Source organism: Pristiophorus japonicus, chromosome 9 (genome assembly GCF_044704955.1).
Source record: "Pristiophorus japonicus isolate sPriJap1 chromosome 9, sPriJap1.hap1, whole genome shotgun sequence".
Classification (NCBI taxonomy): Eukaryota; Metazoa; Chordata; class Chondrichthyes; family Pristiophoridae; genus Pristiophorus; species Pristiophorus japonicus.
The window spans coordinates 25,625,963-25,646,602 of record NC_091985.1 but is presented as its reverse complement, the minus strand read 5'-3'; the positions used below and the strand labels follow the sequence as shown (position 1 = coordinate 25,646,602).

At 48.2% G+C, this 20,640-nt stretch overlaps 1 protein-coding gene across 1 annotated transcript in view; it reads right to left on the bottom strand.

Moving 5' to 3' along the window:
- The window catches only part of kif26ba (kinesin family member 26Ba), a 525,292-nt gene that overhangs the window by 380,844 nt on the left and 123,808 nt on the right, over positions 1–20,640 (bottom strand). The window contains exon 3 of the mRNA XM_070888651.1: positions 3,260–3,805. Coding sequence (XP_070744752.1) covers positions 3,260–3,805 — 546 coding nt within the window. The remainder of the gene's footprint in view (positions 1–3,259; positions 3,806–20,640) is intronic.

Sequence of the window (20,640 nt, the reverse complement as noted above, 5' to 3'; positions counted from 1 at the left end):
GATATATAAAGGAGGATCACATGGATGCCTCGGATCCATACCCCAGCGAGAGTCAGCGGCTTCAGGAGAGGAAGGCAACAGAAAGCATTACCAATGTTCAGCAAAGTGTGGTAATGCACAACTCCTGCATTGCTGGGAGGTGTCAATCTGTGTCTAAACTGCACAGGAAGCTGCAAAGCCCAGGAAGAACAAGAAAAGCAGCAAAATCCCCACCTGACTCTCTGTTTTCTGTTCGTTAGCCAATCCTCTATCCATGCTAATATATTACCCCCAACCCCGTGAACTTTTATCTTGTGCAGTAACCTTTTATGTGGCACCTTATTGAATGCCTTCTGGAAATCTAAATACACCACATCCACTGGTTCCCCTTTATCCACCCTGCTCGTTACATCTTCAAAGAACTCCAGCAAATTTGTCAAACATGATTTCCCTTTCATAAAATCATGCTGACTCTGCTTAATTGAATTATGCTTTTCCAAATGTCCCGCTATAGCTTCCTTAATAATGGACTCCAGCATTTTCCCAATGACAGATGTTAGGCTAACTGGTCTATAGTTTCCTGCTTTTTGTCTGCCTCCTTTTTTAAATAGGGATATTACATTTGCAGTTTTCCAATCTGCTGGGACCTCCCCAGAATCCAGGGAATTTTGGTAGATCACAACCAATGCATCCACTATCTCCGCAGCCACTGCTTTTAAGATCCTAGAATGCAGGCCATCAGGTCCAGGGGACTTGTCTGCCTTTAGTCTCATTATTTTGCCGAGCACTACTTCATTAGTGACAGTGATTGTATTATGTTCCTCCCTCCCTATAGCCCCTTGATTATCCACTATTGGGATGTTTTTAGTGTCTTCTCCAGTGAAGGCCCATACAAAATATTTGTTCAACATCTCTGCCGAGGAGTTCCAAGGTGACAGGCCGCTGTGGAACTGGAGTGGGAATGTGAAAACTAATACTTCTCTGACAAACTAGGAGATTTTTTTTTAAGTTCCTTAAATGGGAGATGAGGAGAAATTATTATGATATGGAATGGCGTGTCTGAAAGGGCGGTGGAAGCAGATTCAATGGTAACTTTCAAAAGGGAATTGGATAACTACTTAATAAGGAAACAGTTGCCGGGCTGTGGAGAAAGTGCAGGGCAGTGGGACCAATTGGATCACTCTTTCAAAGACCCAGCACGGCATGGTGGGCCCAATGGCCTCCTGCGCTGCCAGGTTCCATGGTTTTAATTAAATGGAGCGAGTATGTTACAACAATAATTCCCTCTAAGCATCGCCATCTGCTTTAAAGGAGCACTGAAACAATCAGCTTGGGTACTTTCATCCCACAAATGAAGCTCCAACGTTTTTCCAATTTATCTCAGTGGAATCTAAAAGGTCAAAGCTGACTCCAATTGAGAAGCAGTCAGCATCTTGGTCAGACTGCTGCCTTTTATGTGCTCGGTGAGCCTGTGTGGTGTTTGTTCAGCTACACTCGGGAGATTCGTTACACGACCACTGGTAAGATCTTACTTTGATTATTGTTTCTGTTCCTCCCCACATATCCATCTTCCGACAGCCAGGCCCATCCCATAAATAACCGATGTTAGTCAGAGAGACAGTGCGGCCATCTGGATCACCTTTCAAAGATCAACCGGGTTCAGAGAAAGCCGGAGGACCATTTCCTCTGGTTGCTACTTGTTAGCATCGTAAACGTAAATAAAAAAGAAAGCAAGACTTGCATTTAGGAACATAGGAACAGGAGGAGGCCATTCAGCTCCTCCAGCCTGTTACTATAGGAACAGGAGGAGGCCATTCAGTCCATCCAGCCTGTTACCATAGGAACAGGAGGAGGCCATTGAGTCCATCCAGCCTGTTACCATAGGAACAGGAGGAGGCCATTCAGTCCATCCAGCCTGTTACCATAGGAACAGGAGGAGGCCATTCAGTCCATCCAGCCTGTTACCATAGGAACAGGAGGAGGCCATTCAGTCCATCCAGCCTGTTACCATAGGAACAGGAGGAGGCCATTCAGTCCATCCAGCCTGTTACCATAGGAACAGGAGGAGGCCATTCAGCTCCTCCAGCCTGTTACTATAGGAACAGGAGGAGGCCATTCAGCTCCTCCAGCCTGCTACCATAGGAACAGGAGGAGGCCATTCAGCTCCTCCAGCGTCATGGCTGATCTGTCTTTTAACTCCACTTACCCGCCTTGGTTCCGTAACCCTTAATACCTTTGCCTCACAAAAATCTATCAATCCCAGTTTTGAAATTTTCAACTGACTCCCAACCTCAACAGCCTTTTGGGAGAAAGAGTTCCAGATTTCCTCCACCCTTTGTGTGAAGAAGTGCTTCCTGACTTCACCCCTGAACCGCTTGGCTCTAATTTGAAGGTCTGGATTCTACCTATCTACCAACCTTCAATCATCTTAAACACCTCGATTAGATCTCCCCTTGGTCTTCTATATTCAATGTAATACAGGCCTAGTCTCTGCACCTTAACACTTCTCTCAGAAACATCTCCAAGAGTTTTGGATGCAGTGAATTCGTTTTAAGTAAGTTGACAGGTAAACAGGACAGCCACACACAGCAAGATCCCACATACCGCGGTAAAATGAATGATTAATCAATCAAGAACTCATGACCGAAACAACAGCAAACAGAGTCTCCCGATAAAAGCAGGGTGATTTCTCCAGCAACGTGCAGTGAGTGGAGGATGGTCACACAGTATAAATTATGTGTGTAAAATCAATCCATTCACTCACAGCAGCGATTGACAGGGGAATTACCCAATCACCTCCATTCTGGACGGGAATAATGGTATCACAATATGCAGACTTACCATTATCATCCTTTAATCTTGTTTTGCCCATTTTGGCTTTAAGGGGGCGATTTTAAACCTACTCACTCAGCGGAAACTTGGCGGGTGGGCAGTTAAAATAGGGCCTAGGCAACAGAAGGCACAACCATCAATGGTGGAGCGATTAAAATCAGGGATGCGCGAGGGGCCAGAATTGGAGGAGCGCAGAGATCTCGGAGGGCTGTGGGGCTGGAGGAGGTTACAGAGATAGGGTGCACAGGGTCATGGAGGGATTTGAGAATTTTAAAAAGCGAGGCATTGCTTAACCAAAAGCCAACATCGGTCAGCGCGCACAGGGGTGATGGGTGAATGGGACTTGGTGCGAGTTAGGACAGGGCAGGTTTACGGAGGTGTGTGAGTGTGTGTGTGAGTATGTGTCACACACATGCCTGTGTTGCGCACGCGCCTCACAAACACTTACTGGATAGGGATAGAGCGTCACGCCATTCGTCCTGGACACGGACCACGTTCCTTCCAGGTACTGGTGGGCTTGGATGGCAACCGAGCTGAGGATGTTGCCGTTGCTGGGGCTTGTGGCCATCTGCAGCCCGGCCTTGGTGAGCGGGTGGCTGGGGGGGCCGCCCTTCTTCTCCGCCCCACCGCCGACGCCCAGCGAGTTGGGCTTGCCCGCGTGCTTGTTGGTCAGGAAGCCGGCGTAGGTGGTGGTGGCGGCGGCGTAGGCAGCGGGGACGAAGGCCCAGTCCCGGGCCACCTGCAGGCTGCCGATGTTGCGCGATCCCACCAGCGAGGGGATGTTGGAGAGGGGCAGAGGGGAGCCCGGCAGGGGGTCGTACTGCTCCAGCGAGGCTGCCTGCTCCAGCGTCTGCACCATCTGGATGGCCTCCTGCTTCAGCTGGTTGAGGTGGGTGGCGCAGATATCGCACCTGTTGTCGCGCTCATTCCAGGCTTTGCGGGTGGTGTTGGGCACCTGGAGCTTGTCGTGGATCAGAGCCGAGAAAGCCGGGTCCTGCGGACAGAAAGAAGGCACTGTTACGTGAAGGGGTCAAGTATTTGCTTCATGGGTTCTTTGCTTAAGAATTCAAAGCAACACATTGCAATTAAGAACTGGTTGGTTTATTAACAAAAACACGACACATTACCAGCTCATCCACTAGATTCACAACTGCATACCTCATTGTGGATGACCTAGACCCAACTGACTGGGGTTTTATTGAGTCTTATGAACATCATGTGACTGGCTAAGCCCCTCACAATGCAACAGCTCTACAACTATTTTAATTAAACTATAAATCAAGTGCCCCCCTTAAAAGGGGCACTAGAACCGACAAATTAACAAATTAAACTTTGGACATTAAATGGTCAAATTAAAATTCTGTTCCCGGGGGTGATGATGCACTCCAGTTCCTCCGGCGCCCACCTCTCGCGGAAGGCCGCGAGCGTACCGGTGGACACCACGTGCTCCATCTCCAGGGACACCCTGGCGTGAATGTAACCGCGGAAGAGAGGCAGGCAGTCGGGCTGAACAACCCCTTTGACCGCCCGCTGCCTGGACCTGTTGATGGCCCCCTTGGCCATGCCCAGGAGCAGTCCTATGAGGAGCCCCTTCGATCTTCCCACTCCCCTCCACAACCACACGCACTGAACATAAACATGGAACACGGACACCTCCAGGCCGTAGAAATTGCAGGCGGCATGAGAGCCCGTGAACCGACTTAAAAACCTATTGCACGGGACTGCTCCGTGCACCACCCTCCAGGCCAAGTCCCTAATAAATAGAGGGAGGACTCCCGTGTAGAGAGCACTCCATTGGGGACCCCCGCCTCCTCCGGACGGCAAGATGGTGCACCATGGCGTGTCCGGATGGCAGATGAGTATGGCAAAATGGAGAGTGTGCAAGAGCAGCCCGTACAGGAATCCCCTCGGCACAGAACTGAAAGGCTCGGAGGGGATTGCCCGGAGGAGGCTCAAGTTGTGAGGTGCAACAGCTCTACAACTCTTTTGGGTTGAAGACAATTAAACAATTAAATCGAGTTCCCCCTGATTCAAAGGGGGACACTCCAAAAACTTTCAAACAAGTGCCCCCTTGTTTTTTTTGTTTCCAACAGCTCTACAACTCTTTTGGTTGTAAACGATTAACCAATAAGTCAAGTGCCCCCTTTGGGGGGGACACTCCAAACATTTTTCAAGTGCCCTTTTTTGTGTGTTTTTTTTTTTGTGGGTTTTATAGGGCACCGAGAAGCAAATTATACAAGTGCCCCCTGATTGGGAAGACACTAAAACTGGCAATAAAAACAAATTAAACTTTAAACATATGAAATCAAATTAAAATTTGGTTGCCGGGGGTGATGATGCACTCCAGTCCCTCCGGCGCCCACCTCTCGCGGAAGGCCACGAGCGTACCGGTGGACACCGCGTACACCATCTCCAGGGACACCATGGCTCGGATGTGACCGCGGAAGAGAGGCAGGCAGTCGGGCTGAACGACACCCTCGACCGCCCGCTGCCTGGACCGGCTGATGGCACCCTTGGCCGTGCCCAGGAGCAGTCCTACGAGGAGGCCCTCTGACCTACCCGCTCCCCTCCGCACAGGGTGCCCAAAGATCAGGAGTGTGGGACTGAAGTGCAACCAGAAATTGAGGAGCAGCCCCTTTAAATAATGGAACAGGGGCTGCAACCTCGCACATTCCACAAAAACATGGAACACGGACTCTTCCAGACCGCAGAAATTGCAGGCGGCCTGGGAGCCTGGGACTGCTCCATGCACCACCCTCCAGGCCATGTCCCCAATAAATGGTGGGAGGACTCCGGTGTAGAGTGCATTCCATCGGGGACCCCCGCTTCCTCCGGACGGCAAGATGGTGCGCCATGGCGTGTCCGGACGGCAGACGAGGATGGCAAGGTGGAGAGTGTGCAGGAGCAGCCCGTACAGGAAACCCCGCGGCACAGAACTGAAAGGCACGGAGGGGATTGCCCGGAGGAGGCTCAAGTTGTGAGGCCCAACAGCTCTACAACTCTTTTGGGTTGAAGACAATTAAACAATTAAATCGAGTGCCCCCTGATTAAAGGGGGGGGGGGGGACGACACTCCAAAAACTTTCAAACAATTGCCCCCTTGTTTCTTTTGTTTTCAACAGCTCTACAACTCTTTTGGGGGGGGAACAAAATAAACATTAGATCAAATGCGCCCCCCCCTCCCGATCTGGGGGACACTCCAGACACTTTTAACTGCCCTCTTTTTTAATATTTTTTGTTTTTTTGCTTTTTTTTGTGGGGTTTTTTTGTGATTTTTTGGGGGGACATTAAAATTATATATTTTACAAGTGCCCCCTATAAAAGGGGAGGGTTACACTAAAAACCCTGCCATTAAAACAAATTAAACTTTAAAACATGTAAAATCAAATTAAAATTTGGTTGCCGGGGGTGATAATGCACTCCAGTCCCTCCGGCGCCCACCTCTCGCGGAAGGCCGCGAGCGTACCAGTGGATCAACAGCTCTACAAACCTGTGAACAGACTCACAGGTGCATACATTACAGAAGGGAGGGAGCAAGTTACCGCAACTAGTCCCACCAATCTTCATTAGGCAACCAGGCATCTTGTTTTCACTAATACAACAGTAAAATACTGCGGATGCTGGAAATTTGAAATAAAAACCTGTTACAGCTCTAACTTTTTCCAGGTCTGGCAAAGGCTCCTCGACCTGAAACGTTAACTCTGCTTCTCTCTCCACGGATGCTGCCTGACCTCCTGAGTAGTTCCAGCACTTTCTGATCTTGTTTTCACTGTTACACAGCCAATAATGACAGAAAGAACTTGCATTTATATAGCGCCTTTCACGACTTCAGGACGTCCCAAAGCGCTTTACAGCCAATGACGTGTGGTCTCTGTTGTAACCCACCAGTCAATTAGTGCACAGCAAGTTCCCACAAACAGCAAAGCGATTAATGACTGGAAAATCTGTTTTTTTAGTGAAGTTGATTGAGGGAAAATGTTGGCCAGGACATCAGGAATAACTCCCCTCCTTTGAATCCATGGCGCCCACCCGAGAGAGCAGACGGGGCCTCGGTTTAATGTCTCATCCAAAGACGGTACCTCCCTCAGTACCGTACCGGAGAGTCAGCCTAGATTTAGTTACTCAAGATTCTGGAGTAGGACCATGAAGGGGCTCGGCATCTGTGGGCAACATTAAACCGATTAATAAATCATTCTGATTTTCAGATAGATCGGCTCGATCGGGCAGCGTCTATTAACCAAAGAACATTCATATCGGGGAAGCCCCCTGATTGACATCGGATCTGATCGATGGTGGGCTGAGGGGTTCGAGAGACTCCAGCTAATATCAAAGTGGGATCAGCGAGACCTGCTTGACTGACTGATCTGGTTTGTTACTGTCCTCTTGATCACTTTAAAAATACTTTCAATAATTAAAAAGTAAAACTGCACACTTTGTGAAGAAAGTCAATGGGTACGAGAGTGTCGTGGTTATGTTACTTGACTAGTAATCCAAAGGCTGGGACTATTGATCCGGGGGACTCAGGTTCACAATCCCACCATCACAATTTGAGAATTTGAATTCAGTTAAAAATCTGGAAATACCGAGTAGAAGCAGCGATAAAACTGCCCATGAAGCTGTCAGATTGTTGTAAAAACCCAACTAGTTCACTATTGTCCTTAAGGGAAGGAAATCTGCCGTTCTTACCTGGTCTGGCCTATTTGTTTTTTTACACAGCGAGTTGTTATGATCTGGAACCGCACTGCCTGGAAGCAGATTCAATAGTCACTTTCAAAAGGGAATTGGATATAAACTTGAAAAGGAGAAATTTGCAGGGTTATGGGGAAAGAGCAGGGGAACAGGACTAATTGTATCGCTCTTTCAAAGAGCCGGCACAGGCATGATGATCCGAATGGCCTCCTTCTGTGCTGTATGGTTCTATCATTCTGCATTTGACTCCAGTCCCACACCAGTGTGCTTCACTCCTAACTGCCCTTTGAACTGACCTAGCAAGCCACTCGATTGTATCAAAAAAAAACACCACATGCCGCAGCCCATGAAGAAGGCCCACCACCATCTTCTCAGGGCAACGAGAGGAAGTGGACGATAAGCTCCGGCCTAGACAAGGGCACCCACATCCCGGGAATAAATCAAATGAAAATTAAAATGGAATGAGGATCTGGGCGCAAGCAGCTCTGTAATTATAGCCAGGAGGTCAGGAACTCTGAGAGACTGTTGATTAGGTCCCACTGCGAGGGACTTATAAATCCAGACAATTACAGGTTTCTGGAAATGAGGCCAAGCTGCTTATTTGGAATATCAATGGTCTTGCTGTCGCTGGAAACCACTACTGCTTTATGATGGCAGTGCCTCCGAATAGCCCTTTCACAGTCCCAACCACCTGGAATCCATTTACTGACAGGACGCCCAACTCTGACCTCTGCTCTCACCACCAGGGCCGGTAAACACCAACGTCCATCCCCAGTTAGGGGTGCCAAGCCTCCGGGAATGCCCTGGAGTCACCAACAATGAAAGACTGATCTCCACCCCACTGAATCGAGCGACCCAGGAGAAAAAAACATTTCTTCGAACACTTTTGTTCCACGAGTTATATGTGGAAAAAGGCTATTTAACGGACAGTGAAGAATCATCCAATAGGTTAAGGAAGAAGAGTCTGTTCAACCTTCCGATTGGCGTGAGATTGTGGCAGAGTGACCATATGTCCCCATTTTCCAGGGGACAGTCCAGGGGATGAGGTACTGTGTCCCCGGGCAAACAATGTCCCCGGAAGAGTTCCCAGTTCAGGCAACGCGTCCCCAAATTGAATAGAGCCATGGTCATTGGAATATAGCATACCGTTAGACATAATCACAGTTTCAGGTCAATGGACTGAGCTGTATTATCGTATTATTCATAAATGGTGTCTGAACGGGCTTCAATAGTGTGACCTCACATCCATGGTAATTATGTGCACTTTTGATTTGCATTTGTAGTGTATTTGTGCTGCTAAAAGAATTCTGCCTCTCTATACTGCACATCCAACATTTTCTGCCCTGGCTACCTTGCTATGCTTTTACCCTGTGTGTCACCGGATTTGGTTTAGAGAATATGGTTGTGGTGCATCGCGAGGATGGACTTGTCGGGTGACCAATGGCAGGAGCGCGGGGGCGGGGTGGTTTTTGGTCATGTGATGAATCCTCCAGGAACGTGTGCAAGCCGAGTTGGCAACCCCAATCCCCAGGTATCGGGCGCTTGTCTCTGCTGAACGTGAGCCAATAGTATCAGCTCCTGTTTTTAGTTGTTTGAATGTTTCGGATAAGGCGTGACTCAAACTGGAAAGTATTTGAGCTCAGTTCAAAAGTCAGACGATTAAGATCAGCGACAATCTCGAGGTTCACAACTCACTTATTGTTTCAAATTTTATTTCGCTGTCGGATTGCAAGCTAGAACATCATTTATTGGACACCAATCAGGAGAGGGAACCCTGGTCAATACTTCTACTAGCCCAGCGGTAAGGAGCACAACTTTATCGTGCATGGGTCATGGATCCGTCTACATCCCTATGGTTCAGTTCCTCCCTCAGCCATGGTCACCAATGCCCTTTCCTTCTGTAGCCACTAATGTAACCAGCGGCAAGAAGCTAAAGGCAGGGAGTCACTCATTTGGAGACTTGCTCAATTTGGTTAAAATGGTGGATGTCTTCATCCCAAAGTAAAAATGACTTCAGCTATTTAATTTATGCAGCTCCCTTGGAAACTTAACCAGTTAAAGCGTTGACCCAGGTAGGTCCTAGGTTGGACTCTAGATTGGTGCTTTGAGAGCTGACCTCTAGCAGAGCAATGACAGTAAGGAAATAGAGGTGGCATTAGTGCTGTGGTAGGGGGTGGCAATCAGCCAAGGATTCCTCTCCTGATCGCTCTCCTGCATCGGGTTAGGACACTTCACCAAGGGGGCACTGCACTGTCGGGGATGTCGTTTTATGGATGAAGTGTTAAAGCCCAGGCCCCGTTTGCCTTCTCAGGTGGATGTAAATGATCCCATGGCATTATTCAAAGAAGAGCAGGGGAGTTCTCCCCGGTGTCCTGGCCAATATTTATCCTCCAACTTACATCCAATAACAGATGACTTGGTCACTTATTTCAATGCTGTTTGAAGTGTGGGCAAATTGGCTGCCACATTTCCTACATTATAACTGCGACTACACTTCATGGGCTGTAAAGCACCTTGGAATGTTCTGAGGTCATGAAAGGCGCTATATCAATGCAAGTTCAAGTTCAACAGGGCTGTGCTGCCTCTCCTGTGGTCGAATAGCAAACAATCATTGTGGGAATATTGGCCACTTGTGAGAGTCCTGCCTCTTGTGGAGTCACAGCCTCCGAAAGGAGCTTACGTCTTTGGGGGAGGAGGGGAAGGACGGCGGGGGGGGGGGGGGGGGCGGGCGGGAGAAAACTGGCAGAAGAAAAAAAGAGGAAAACGATTATGATTGGCCTTACACCTCTTGAACTCAAATCTCACTCCTAATATCACCACATGTTGACATCTTTGACCTCGAACAGCTCCAAAACTGGCCTATTTCAGTATAACCACCACACCTCCCATCCCCTCCCTCAATCCCCCAGCCCCAGGCTGCAGCAAGGCCTATCTCTGCAGGCCATCCCCCAGTCTGCCATCGACAGGTACAAAAACAAATGCCTCTGGCGCACAGGCCCGATAAGGCGAGGCGGCTGCTTTAAAAATCAGGCCGAGTGCCTCAGCTTTCACAACCTCAGCCTGCACCAGCCGACGAGCCCTCGGCTGATTGCCTGCCGTTCGCTGGAGGAGAGCTGTGCTGTCACTCCCCCGTGGCTCAGTGGGTAGCATTGTCGCCTCTGAGTCTGAAGGGTTCGTAGTCCGACTCCAGAGACTTGAGCGCAAAAATATAGGCTGACACTCCAGTGCAGTGCTGAGGGAGTGCTGCACTGTCGCTGGTGTCGTTCTTCGGATGAGACGTTAAACCGAGGCCCCGTCTGCTCTCTCAGGTGGATGTAATAGATCCCATGGCACTATTTCGAAGAGCAGGGGAGTTATCCCCAGTGTCCTGGCCGATATTTACCCCTCAATCCACATCACTAAAACAGATTACCTGGTCATTATCACATTGCTGTTTGTGGGAGTTTGCTGTCTGCCGTGTTTCCTACATTACAACAGTGACTACACTTCAAAAGTACTTCATTGGCTGTAAAACGCTTTGGGACGTCCGGTGGCCATGAAAGGTGCGATATAGATGCAAGTCTTTCTTTTTGGACGACAGAACCCACTTCCACGGGACATGGGGAACAGAATGAGAGCCTCACTGGATTGTGAGGAGCAGCAGACTTTGTGAGTGAATTCCGACAGAGACACAAAGATGGAAGAAAGCTGATAGAATTGTTCGGGCAGCTTTAAAGAGAAAGGAAGAAGGGCTCCCCCGACTGGTTGAGTAGGTAAATGCACCACATGTCGTGGGCCTGAGTTACAGTCACTCAGTGAGTCACTGCCCCACAAGGGGTGGGGGGGATCAGCCCTCCAGGACTATACTGGAGCCTCCAGGAATTGAAGCTTAATCTGCAGGAAACTGCTGCAAGCAACCCTGCAGAAAAATCATAGGGACGATAAAAAACATTGAGGGGTTTTCATTTTCTTTGAACTCTTTTCTAATTAATTATAAAAATATAGGAGTTGGGGGGGAAACGGCTGTTTGACTGAGAGTCAAGATTCACCCCACCGCCCTCCCTTCCCCTCTCTCTGTGCTACTCTCTCTCTCTCTCTCCTTCCTTCCCTTTCTCTCTCTCTCTCCTGCCTGCCCTCTCTCATTCTCTCTCCTGCCCTCTCTCTCTCTCCTGCTCTCTCCCTCTCTCTGTCCTGCCCTCTCTCTCTCTCTCTCTCTCTCTCCCTCTCTCTCTCTCTCTCTCTCCTGCTCTCTCTCTCCCTCTCTCTGTCCTGCCCTCTCTCTCTCTCTCTCTCTCCCTCTCTCTCTCTCTCTCTCTCCTGCTCTCTCTGTCCTGCCCTCTCTCTCTCCTGCTCTCTCCCTCTCTCTCTCTGTCCTGCCCTCTCGCTCTCTCTGTGATATATTCACAGAGCACAGCACACACAGCTTCCTAACATGGCAGGCAGCTCTCTCGGAAGTCTCCGGAAATCTGCCGGTTCTGTTTATTATTAACCCTGCGCTTGCAGTACACAATACGTCCACATCCACAGTGTGGAGCTACAAACATTACAAGCTTACAGACATTACACTTCTCCCTCCTTAATGAAGTAGCCATCATAACAAACATCATACATAACCTTCATGTTTATACATAACACAGGATATAAACTTATTTTTTCCCATATTTACAAATTTAACTTTACCACTTGTTTTCTGTTTCGAAGAGGATACCTTCGCTCTCGAACAGAACCTTCCAAACATGGTGTTGAATCTAAACTCATTCGAGGCTCATCCTGAGGAACGTTTTCCTCCACGGAATTTCCTTGATTTTAATTTGAACTCACTCTAATTCAGGCTCTTTGTTTTCCTGACTCGGACTCAGACTTTCATTCTGATTCTCTCCTGGGTTTGTTTCCAGTACATTGGATTTAGGATTTGCTACTGGTGTATCAAAACTATCTGATGAATCAGAAATAATTGAATCATTCTCACCTTCAACTCCTTCCATGTCTGTAGGTAAAATCAGCCATGATCTTGTTGAATGGCGGAGCAGGCTCGAAGGGCTAGATGGCCTACTCCTGTTCTTAATTCTTATGTTCTTATGATCAATATGAACAAACCTAACCTGTCCATTATCAAACATCTTTACCAAATATGTGCGAGGACCACATATCTTCACTACTCTTCCTGGTAACCACTTTAACCATTTATGGTGATGGTTTTTCACTCTCACCTTCTGGTTTAATTTCACACTTCTCTCTCTTTTACTCCACCTCTATCATGATTCTCTTTCTGTCTTAATTGTGTCTCTTCTACGGACTGTGCCAAATTTGGCTTTAACAACGAGAATCTGGTTTGAGGCTGTCATTTGAGAAACAACTCTGCTGGTGTTCTACCAGTAGTTGTATGAGGAGTATTTCGATATGTAATCAAAAAATTAGCCAATTTGTGATCCAATGACAACTGTCATTTCCTTGGATTTGGAACTAACATTTGTCTTATGAGGGCATGTTTTACAATTTGTACAGTGCGCTCTGCTGCACCATTCGAAGCAGGATGGTATGGTGGAACCTTGGTATGTTTCACACCATTTTTGCTTGTGAATTGTGCAAAGTCTTCTGAACGAAATTGTGGTCCATTATCCGAAACATTTTCTTCAGGGAGGCCAAATGAAGAAAATAATTTTTGTAAAATGTCCAATGTTTTACTTGTTGTTATTTTCCACATTGGAAACACCTCAACCCATTTCGAATGGCTATCAGTCACAATGAACAATTGCTGTCCTTCTAACTCAGCAAAATCAATATGTAGCCTTTGCTACACCCTGGGAGGCCATTTCCATGGCTGTAATGGTACTGATGGTGGTTGCTTGCTTACCGATTGACATGTCGTACACTGACTCACGATGTACTCTATATCTTTATCAAGCCCTGGCCACCATAAATAACTGCGTGCAAAACTCTTGGTCAAGCACATTCCCAGGTGCTGGTCATGTAGGTCTTCTAATAATTTGGACCTGAATTTATTTGGTATGACCACTCTTGCACTCCACATGATACAATCTTTATCGACTGATAATTCATTCCTATGAATGAAGAATGGATGTGTATCTTTGTCTGTTACCTGGTTTGGCCATCCATTTGCAATATACTCATACACCTTTGACATCACTGGGTCACGTTTGGTTGCTCTACCAATCTCTTCAGCTGTGACTGGCAGTTCATCAATGTATGAAAAATAAAACACTTCTTCCCTATCGGGTGTAACTTGTGATGGGGAAGGCAATCTAGACATTGCATCAGCATTACTGTGATCAGCTGATCGTCTGTATTCAATATCATATGTATATGCTGACAAAATCAAAGCCCATCTCTGCATTCGGGCTGCAGCTAATGTTGGAACTGGGGACTTTGGATGGAGGATTGCTGTTCGGGCCTTATGGTCCATAACGATGGTAAACTTATGACCATACAAGTATTTGTGAAACTTCGTGACCCCAAAAATTAATACCAAAGCTTCCCTTTCAATTTGCACATAATTACTCTCACTGGCACTGAGAGTGCGTGAAGCAAAAGCAATTGGTCTCTCCTCCCCACTATGTGATTCATGAGAGATCACTGCCCCAACTCCATACGGAGAGGCATCACATGCTAGCTTAATCTCCTTAGACATGTCATAGTGAACTAACATGATGCTCTCTACCAATTTGCTTTTACACTCCTTGAATGCTGTATCGCATTCTTTTGACCACTTCCAATGGACCTGTTTTTTCAAAAATTCATTCAGTGGATGTAATACTGTAGCCAAATTTGGTAGGAACTTCCCATAATAGTTCAAAAGACCTAAGAATGAACAAAGTTCGGTGACATTCCTGGGAGTGGGTGCATTTCTGATCGCATCCAATTTTTCCATGGTTGGATGTAAACCATCTTTGTCTACTCTGTACCCTAAGTACTCTACTGAGTTTTTAAATAACTCACACTTACGAGCAGACACTGTACTCTGTGCTTCTCTAGCCGTTTGAGGACTTCATTCAATATATTATTATGAATTTACCTATTTGGTGCTGAAATTACTATGTCATCCAAATAACATATTACCCCTTCAATACCTTGCAAAATCTGGTTCATCACCCTTTGGAATATGGCTGGGGTGGAAGACACTCCAAACAGTAGCCTATTAAATTGATATAGGCCTAGATGAGTATTTATAGTCAAACATGACTTGGACTCCTCATCTAGTTCAAGCTATAAGTAGGCATTCGTAAGATCCAGTTTTGAGAAGATCTGACCACCTGTCAGTGTTGTGAACAAATCTTCTATATTCAGCAATGTATTGGGGCATTACCCTCTAGAACCTGGTTTACGGTTACTTTATAATCACCACACAATCTTACCTTACCATCAGACTTAGGTACAACAACAATGGGTGCATCCCAATTACATCGATCTATCTTACAAATAATGTTCTCAGTCTCTAGTCTTTTGAGTTCTTGCTCAACTTTCTCCTTGAGTGCATATGGTACGGAACGTGGCTTGTAGTAGACCGATCTAGCGTCCTTCTGTACCCTGACACTTGCCTTGAAGCCTTGGATCGGACTGCCCGTTTCGCAGAACACCTTCGGATACTGCTTGATAACCTCATCCGTTGATGAAAATCTCGCTTCCACACAGAAAATCTTACTCCAATCCAGCTTCAGTGAGCTCAACCAATTTCTTCCTAGTAAGGCAGACTTGTCTCCTTTCACTACTATTCGAGGCAAGTTCTGAAATTAATTTTTATATTTCACCGGTACGGTGATACGACCTACCACAGGAATTTTCTCTCCCGAGTAGCCTCACAGCTCTATCTTGGATTTCTCCAGTTGGAAATCACACAATTTGTCGAGGTACAGTGACTCCGGTACTACACTCATGGACGCACCCGTGTCAATTTCCATTGGTATCTTGAATCCCGCAACATCTATGTGGATTTTGATGCTTTCCGAATCACAGTCCATTAACCTCATGCTCCTGATGACGTGTAACTCTAACATCTCCTCGTCCTGTTGTTGTTCTTCCATGCTTTGTAGTTTCTTGGGATTTTTACTCATAGCTTTGAACACTGGACTCATAGCTTTAAAAACTGGTTTACCCTTCAGTCGGCATGCCTTCGCAAGATGCCCAGTCTTTCTGCAGAAGAAACACTCTGCCTTCACGTATGGACAACTTTGAGCAATGTGTTGTCCCGGGTACCTATAGCACGACTTCGACGCTCTGTTAGAATTTCCAGTTTCTGAGACTTTCGGCCATGCCCGTCTTTTACTTTGAACCTGCAGGTGATTTACCTCGGTTGCCTGACGACCGTAATCATTATTTAATTCTCGGGAATATTGTTCGGCCATGTCCATCGACCTTGCTGTCTTACAAGCAATCTCAAAAGTCAAGTCATCCGTCATTAATAACTTCCTTCTGATCGCATCATTTTTCACCCCACAAACAAAACAATCCCATAATGCTCGGTTTTGAAAGTTTCCAAAATTACAGTACATCGATAGCTTTTTTAATGCTACGATGTAATCACTGATACTCTCATCAGTATTTTGATTCCGAATCCCGAAACGATAGCTTTCAGCAATTTCTAACGGTTTGGGGTTATAGTGCTGCTCCAGCTTCATTAAAATCTCTTTAAGCGCTGTGTCCTTTGGCTCGTCAGGTACAAGCAGATTTACAAGAGTGTCATATAATGCCGGACCTGCCTCCGATAAGAAGATCGCTTTCTTACGTTCCAACACAGCCCGGTTCTGGACTGCATTGTCTGGAACTTCGATTATGTTATTTGCAGTGAAATACATTTCTAGCCAATCCACATACGCTTTAAAACTTTCCCGGTCGTGTCTATATTCCCCCAAATGTCCCATTACACATGCCTTTTTAATCTCTAGCTGTTCACACCGTGTGCTGTATTTTACCTCAGATTTTGTAGCTTTTTCCAAAGACAGAAACTTCCAAAGTCTCTCTGTCGGCTGGCTGAATCCTTCACCCATCAGAAATTCAGCATAAATCATCCGAAAAATCCTATCTCAGTCGCCAAATGTGATATATTCACAGAGCATAGCACAGATAGCTTCCTAACATGGCAGGCAGCTCTCTCGGAAGTCTCCGGAAATCTGCCGGCTCTGTTTATTATTAACCCTGCACTTGCAGCACACAATACGTCCACATCCACAGTGTGGAGCTACAAACATTACAAGCTTACAGACATTACACTCCCTCTGTCCTGCCCCCTCTCTCTCTCCCTCTCTCTCTGTCCTGCCTTCCCTCTCTCTCCCTCGCTCTCTGTCCTGCCCGCTCTCTCCCTCTCTCTCCTCTCTCTCTCCTACCCTCTCTCTCTCCTGCCCTCTCTCTCTCCTGCTCTCTTTCTCTCCTGCCCTCCCTTTCTCTCTCCTGCTCTCTCCCTCTCTCTCTCTCTGTCCTGCCCTCTCTCTCTCTCCCTCTCTCTCTCTCTCTCCTGCCCTCTCTCTCTCTCTCTCTCTCTCTCTCCTGCCCTCTCTCTCTCTCTCTCTCTCTCCTGCCCTCTCTCTCCCTCTCTCTCTGTCCTGCCCCCTCTCTCTCTCTCCTGCTCTCTCTCCTTCCCGCTCTCTCTCTCTCTCTCCTGCTCTCTCTCTATCCTGCTCTCTCTCTCTCTCTCTCTCCTGCTCTCTCTCTCTCTCTCCTGCCCTCTCTCTCCCTCTCTCTCTGTCCTGCCCCCTCTCTCTCTCTCCTGCTCTCTCTCCTTCCCGCTCTCTCTCTCTCTCTCCTGCCCTCTCTCTCCCTCTCTCTCTGTCCTGCCCCCTCTCTCTCTCTCCTGCTCTCTCTCCTTCCCGCTCTCTCTCTCTCTCTCCTGCTCTCTCTCTATCCTGCTCTCTCTCTCTCTCTCTCTCCTGCTCTCTCTCTCTCTGTCCTGCCCTCTCTCTCTCTCTCCCTCTCTGTCCTGCCCTCTCTCTCTCCCTCTCTGTCTCCCTTTCTGTCCTGCCCTCTCTCTCTCTCTCTTTGTCTTGCCCTCCCTCTCTCTCTCCCTCTCTCACTCTGTCTTGCCCTCCCCCTCTCTCTCTCTCTCTCTGTCTTGCCCTCCCCCTCTCTCTCTCTGTCTTGCCCTCCCTGTCTTCCCCCTCTCTCTCTCTCTGTTCTGCTCTCCCTCTCTCTCTGTTCTCCCCTCCCTCTCTCTGCTCTCTCTCTCTCTCTCTCTCTGTCCTCCCCTCCCTCTCTCTGTGCTGCTCACTCTCTCTCTCTCTCTCTTCCCCTCTCTCTCTGTCTTGCCCTCCCTGTCTCCCCCCCTCCCTCTCTCTGTCCTGCTCTCTCTCTCTGTTCTCCCCTCCCTCTCTCTGTGCTGCTCGCTCTCTCTTCCCCTCTCGCTCTGTCTTGCCCTCCCTGTCTCCCCCCCCCCACTCTCTCTCTCTCTGTCCTGCTCTCTCTCTCTGTCCTGCTCTCTCTCTCTCTGTGCTGCTCTCCCCCCCTCCCCATGTGCGCTACACCCTGCATTAACCACTTTCCAAGCGCCTGATTGAAGATTCTTTTACGAGCTGAACAATTCTTAAGGTTTAAATGAAAACCAGCTGTGCTTCGGTGAGAGAGACCACGATCGCAGCCCCAGGAAACAAATGTACCTAAAGAAGCCAGATTTAATGATTAATTATGTGGCATGGCAGCTCTAATTGTAAGTGTTAATTATTAAAATGCAAGATCTATGGATATAATGTATAATTGTGCATAAAGAGACATTAATTATTGATGCTAAAATTTGCCCTGAGGACCTCTGCTCATAAACGACTGAATTCACCAGCGGGTCAGGTTCCCAGTTAATCAGCCACGGCTGTCCCATTGGGTCACATGTTACCTACAGTGGCATAAACCCTTTCCCCCTGCTGAACCCAGAGAAATGCACGGCTAAAATCCCGTGGAGATGTGAGAGCCCGCGTGAGTGATGAATTTAACTCGACTCCGCCGTCCAGTTAAGCTGTTACTTGTTCGATTTGTCTTTCTTATTTTCAGCTTTTGGGAACAAAATTCAGGGCAGGACTCGGAAGAGGGCTCTTCGTCCATTGAGGTTGCCGTGCCGATAGCCCGTTTAGGCCGATTAAGACAACTGACAGAAGAACCAGGGAGGGGAGATGAGGAGAGGTTTTTGTTTACGCAGTGAGTTGTTATGATCTGGAACACACTGCCTGAAAGGACGGCGGAAGCAGATTCAATAGTGACTTTCAAAGGGAATCGGATATGTACTTGAAAAGGAACTATTTGCCGGGCCAGAGAAAGAGCGGGGGGAGTGGGACTAATTGGATCGCTCTTTCAAAGAGCCAGCCCCAGGCACGATGGGCCGAATATATGATTCAATATTCATTCTTGGGATAGGGTCATGATTGCCCATCCCTAATTGCCCTTGAGAAGGTGGTGATGAGCCACCTTCTTGAACCGCTGCAGTCTGTGTGGTGAAGGTACTCCCACAGTGCTGTTAGGGAGGGAGTTCCAGGATTTTGACCCAGCGATGATGAAGGAACAGCCTATATATGTCCAAGTCAGGATGGCGTGTGACTTGGAGGGGAACTTGGGAGGTGTAATGTATTTGTTTCATGGGTTCTTTGGTTAAGAATTCATAACAACACATTGCTATTAAGAACTACCTGTCGTTGGTTTATCAGCAAAGGTTTAACAATCACGTTACACATTACCAATTCATCCACCTGCTCACAGCCACCTGCCTCATTGTGGATCCCCTGAACCAACTGGCTGGGGTTTTATTGAGTCTTGTGAACATCACATTACTGGCTAAGCCACTCCCAACTCAACAGTCCTACAATTATTTTGTTGTAACTGTAAACAAGTGCCTCCTGGTTAAAGGGGGGGTCACACTCCAAAAACTTTCAATCAAGTGCCCCCTTATTTATTTATTTTGAGGGCAGCAAAAACACAAATTATGCAAGTGCCCCCTGGCTAAAAGGGGTGGGGGGGGGGGGTGGGGGGTGGAGGGGGCACTAAAACCAACAAACTTAAACAAATTCAACTTTAGATGTTGTGGTTCAAATTAAAATTTGGTTGCCGGGGGTGATGATGCACTCCAGTCCCTCCGGCGCCCACCTCTCGCGGAAGGCCACGAGCGTACCGGTGGACACCGCGTACACCATCTCCAGGGACACCATGGCTCGGATGTGACCGCGGAAGAGAGGCAGGCAGTCAGGCTGAACGACACCCTCGACCGCCCGCTGCCTGGACCGGCTGATGGCCCCTTTGGCCGTGCCCAGGAGGCCCTATGAGGAGGCCCTCGGACCTACCCACTTCCCTCCGCAAAGGGTGCCCAAAGATCAGGTGTGTGGGACTGAAGTGCAGCCAGAAATTGAGGAGCAGACCCTTCAAATATGGGAATAGGGGCTGCAACCTCGTACACTCAGCCTACCGCAGAAATTGCAGGCGGCCTGGGAGCCCGTGAACCGACTTAAAAACTTATTGCACGGGTCTGCTCCATGCAACACCCTCCAGGCCAAGTCCCCAATAAATATGGAGCGTTCTCCCATGTAGAGTGCACTCCATTGGGGACCCCCGCTTCCTCCGGACGGCAAGATGGTACGCCATGGCGTGCCCGGACGGCAGACGAAGATGGCGATGTGGAACGCGTGCAAGAGCGGCCCGTACAGGAATACCTCCGCGCAGAACTGAAAGGCACGGAGGGGATTTCCCGGAGGAGGTACAAGTTGTGAGGCGCCGGCTCCCGAGGGTGGTTTCGGGGTTTGGCGCCGATGAGGAATTCCGTCCGGACGGGGGTCAGTTCGGACGGGATCTCCCCACGTGCTTGAGCCTCCTCGACACACCTTACGGAGTCAGGGCCCAGAGCTGTTTTTAGCGACTCGATGGCATTGGCCGCGCGCCGGACGTCGGCCCAGTTTAGGCGCCGTGCCAGCACGTCTGACGTCATCCAGCCCGCTCCTCTGCCATCGAGTAGGTCCCTGACTCTGGTCACCTCGCCAGCCACAGCCCTCTCGTCCGCCTGCCACCTAAAACCGCGGTCGTGGAGGTACGGATTCCTGAGCAGCGGCTCCTGCAGGACGGCCGCCACTCCAGACTCAACAGCTCTACAACTCTTTTTGGCTGTAAAACAATAAATCAATTAAATCAAGTGCCCCCTGATTAAAGAGGGGGACACTCCAAATAGTCTTCAAGTGCCCTTTTTTTTTGT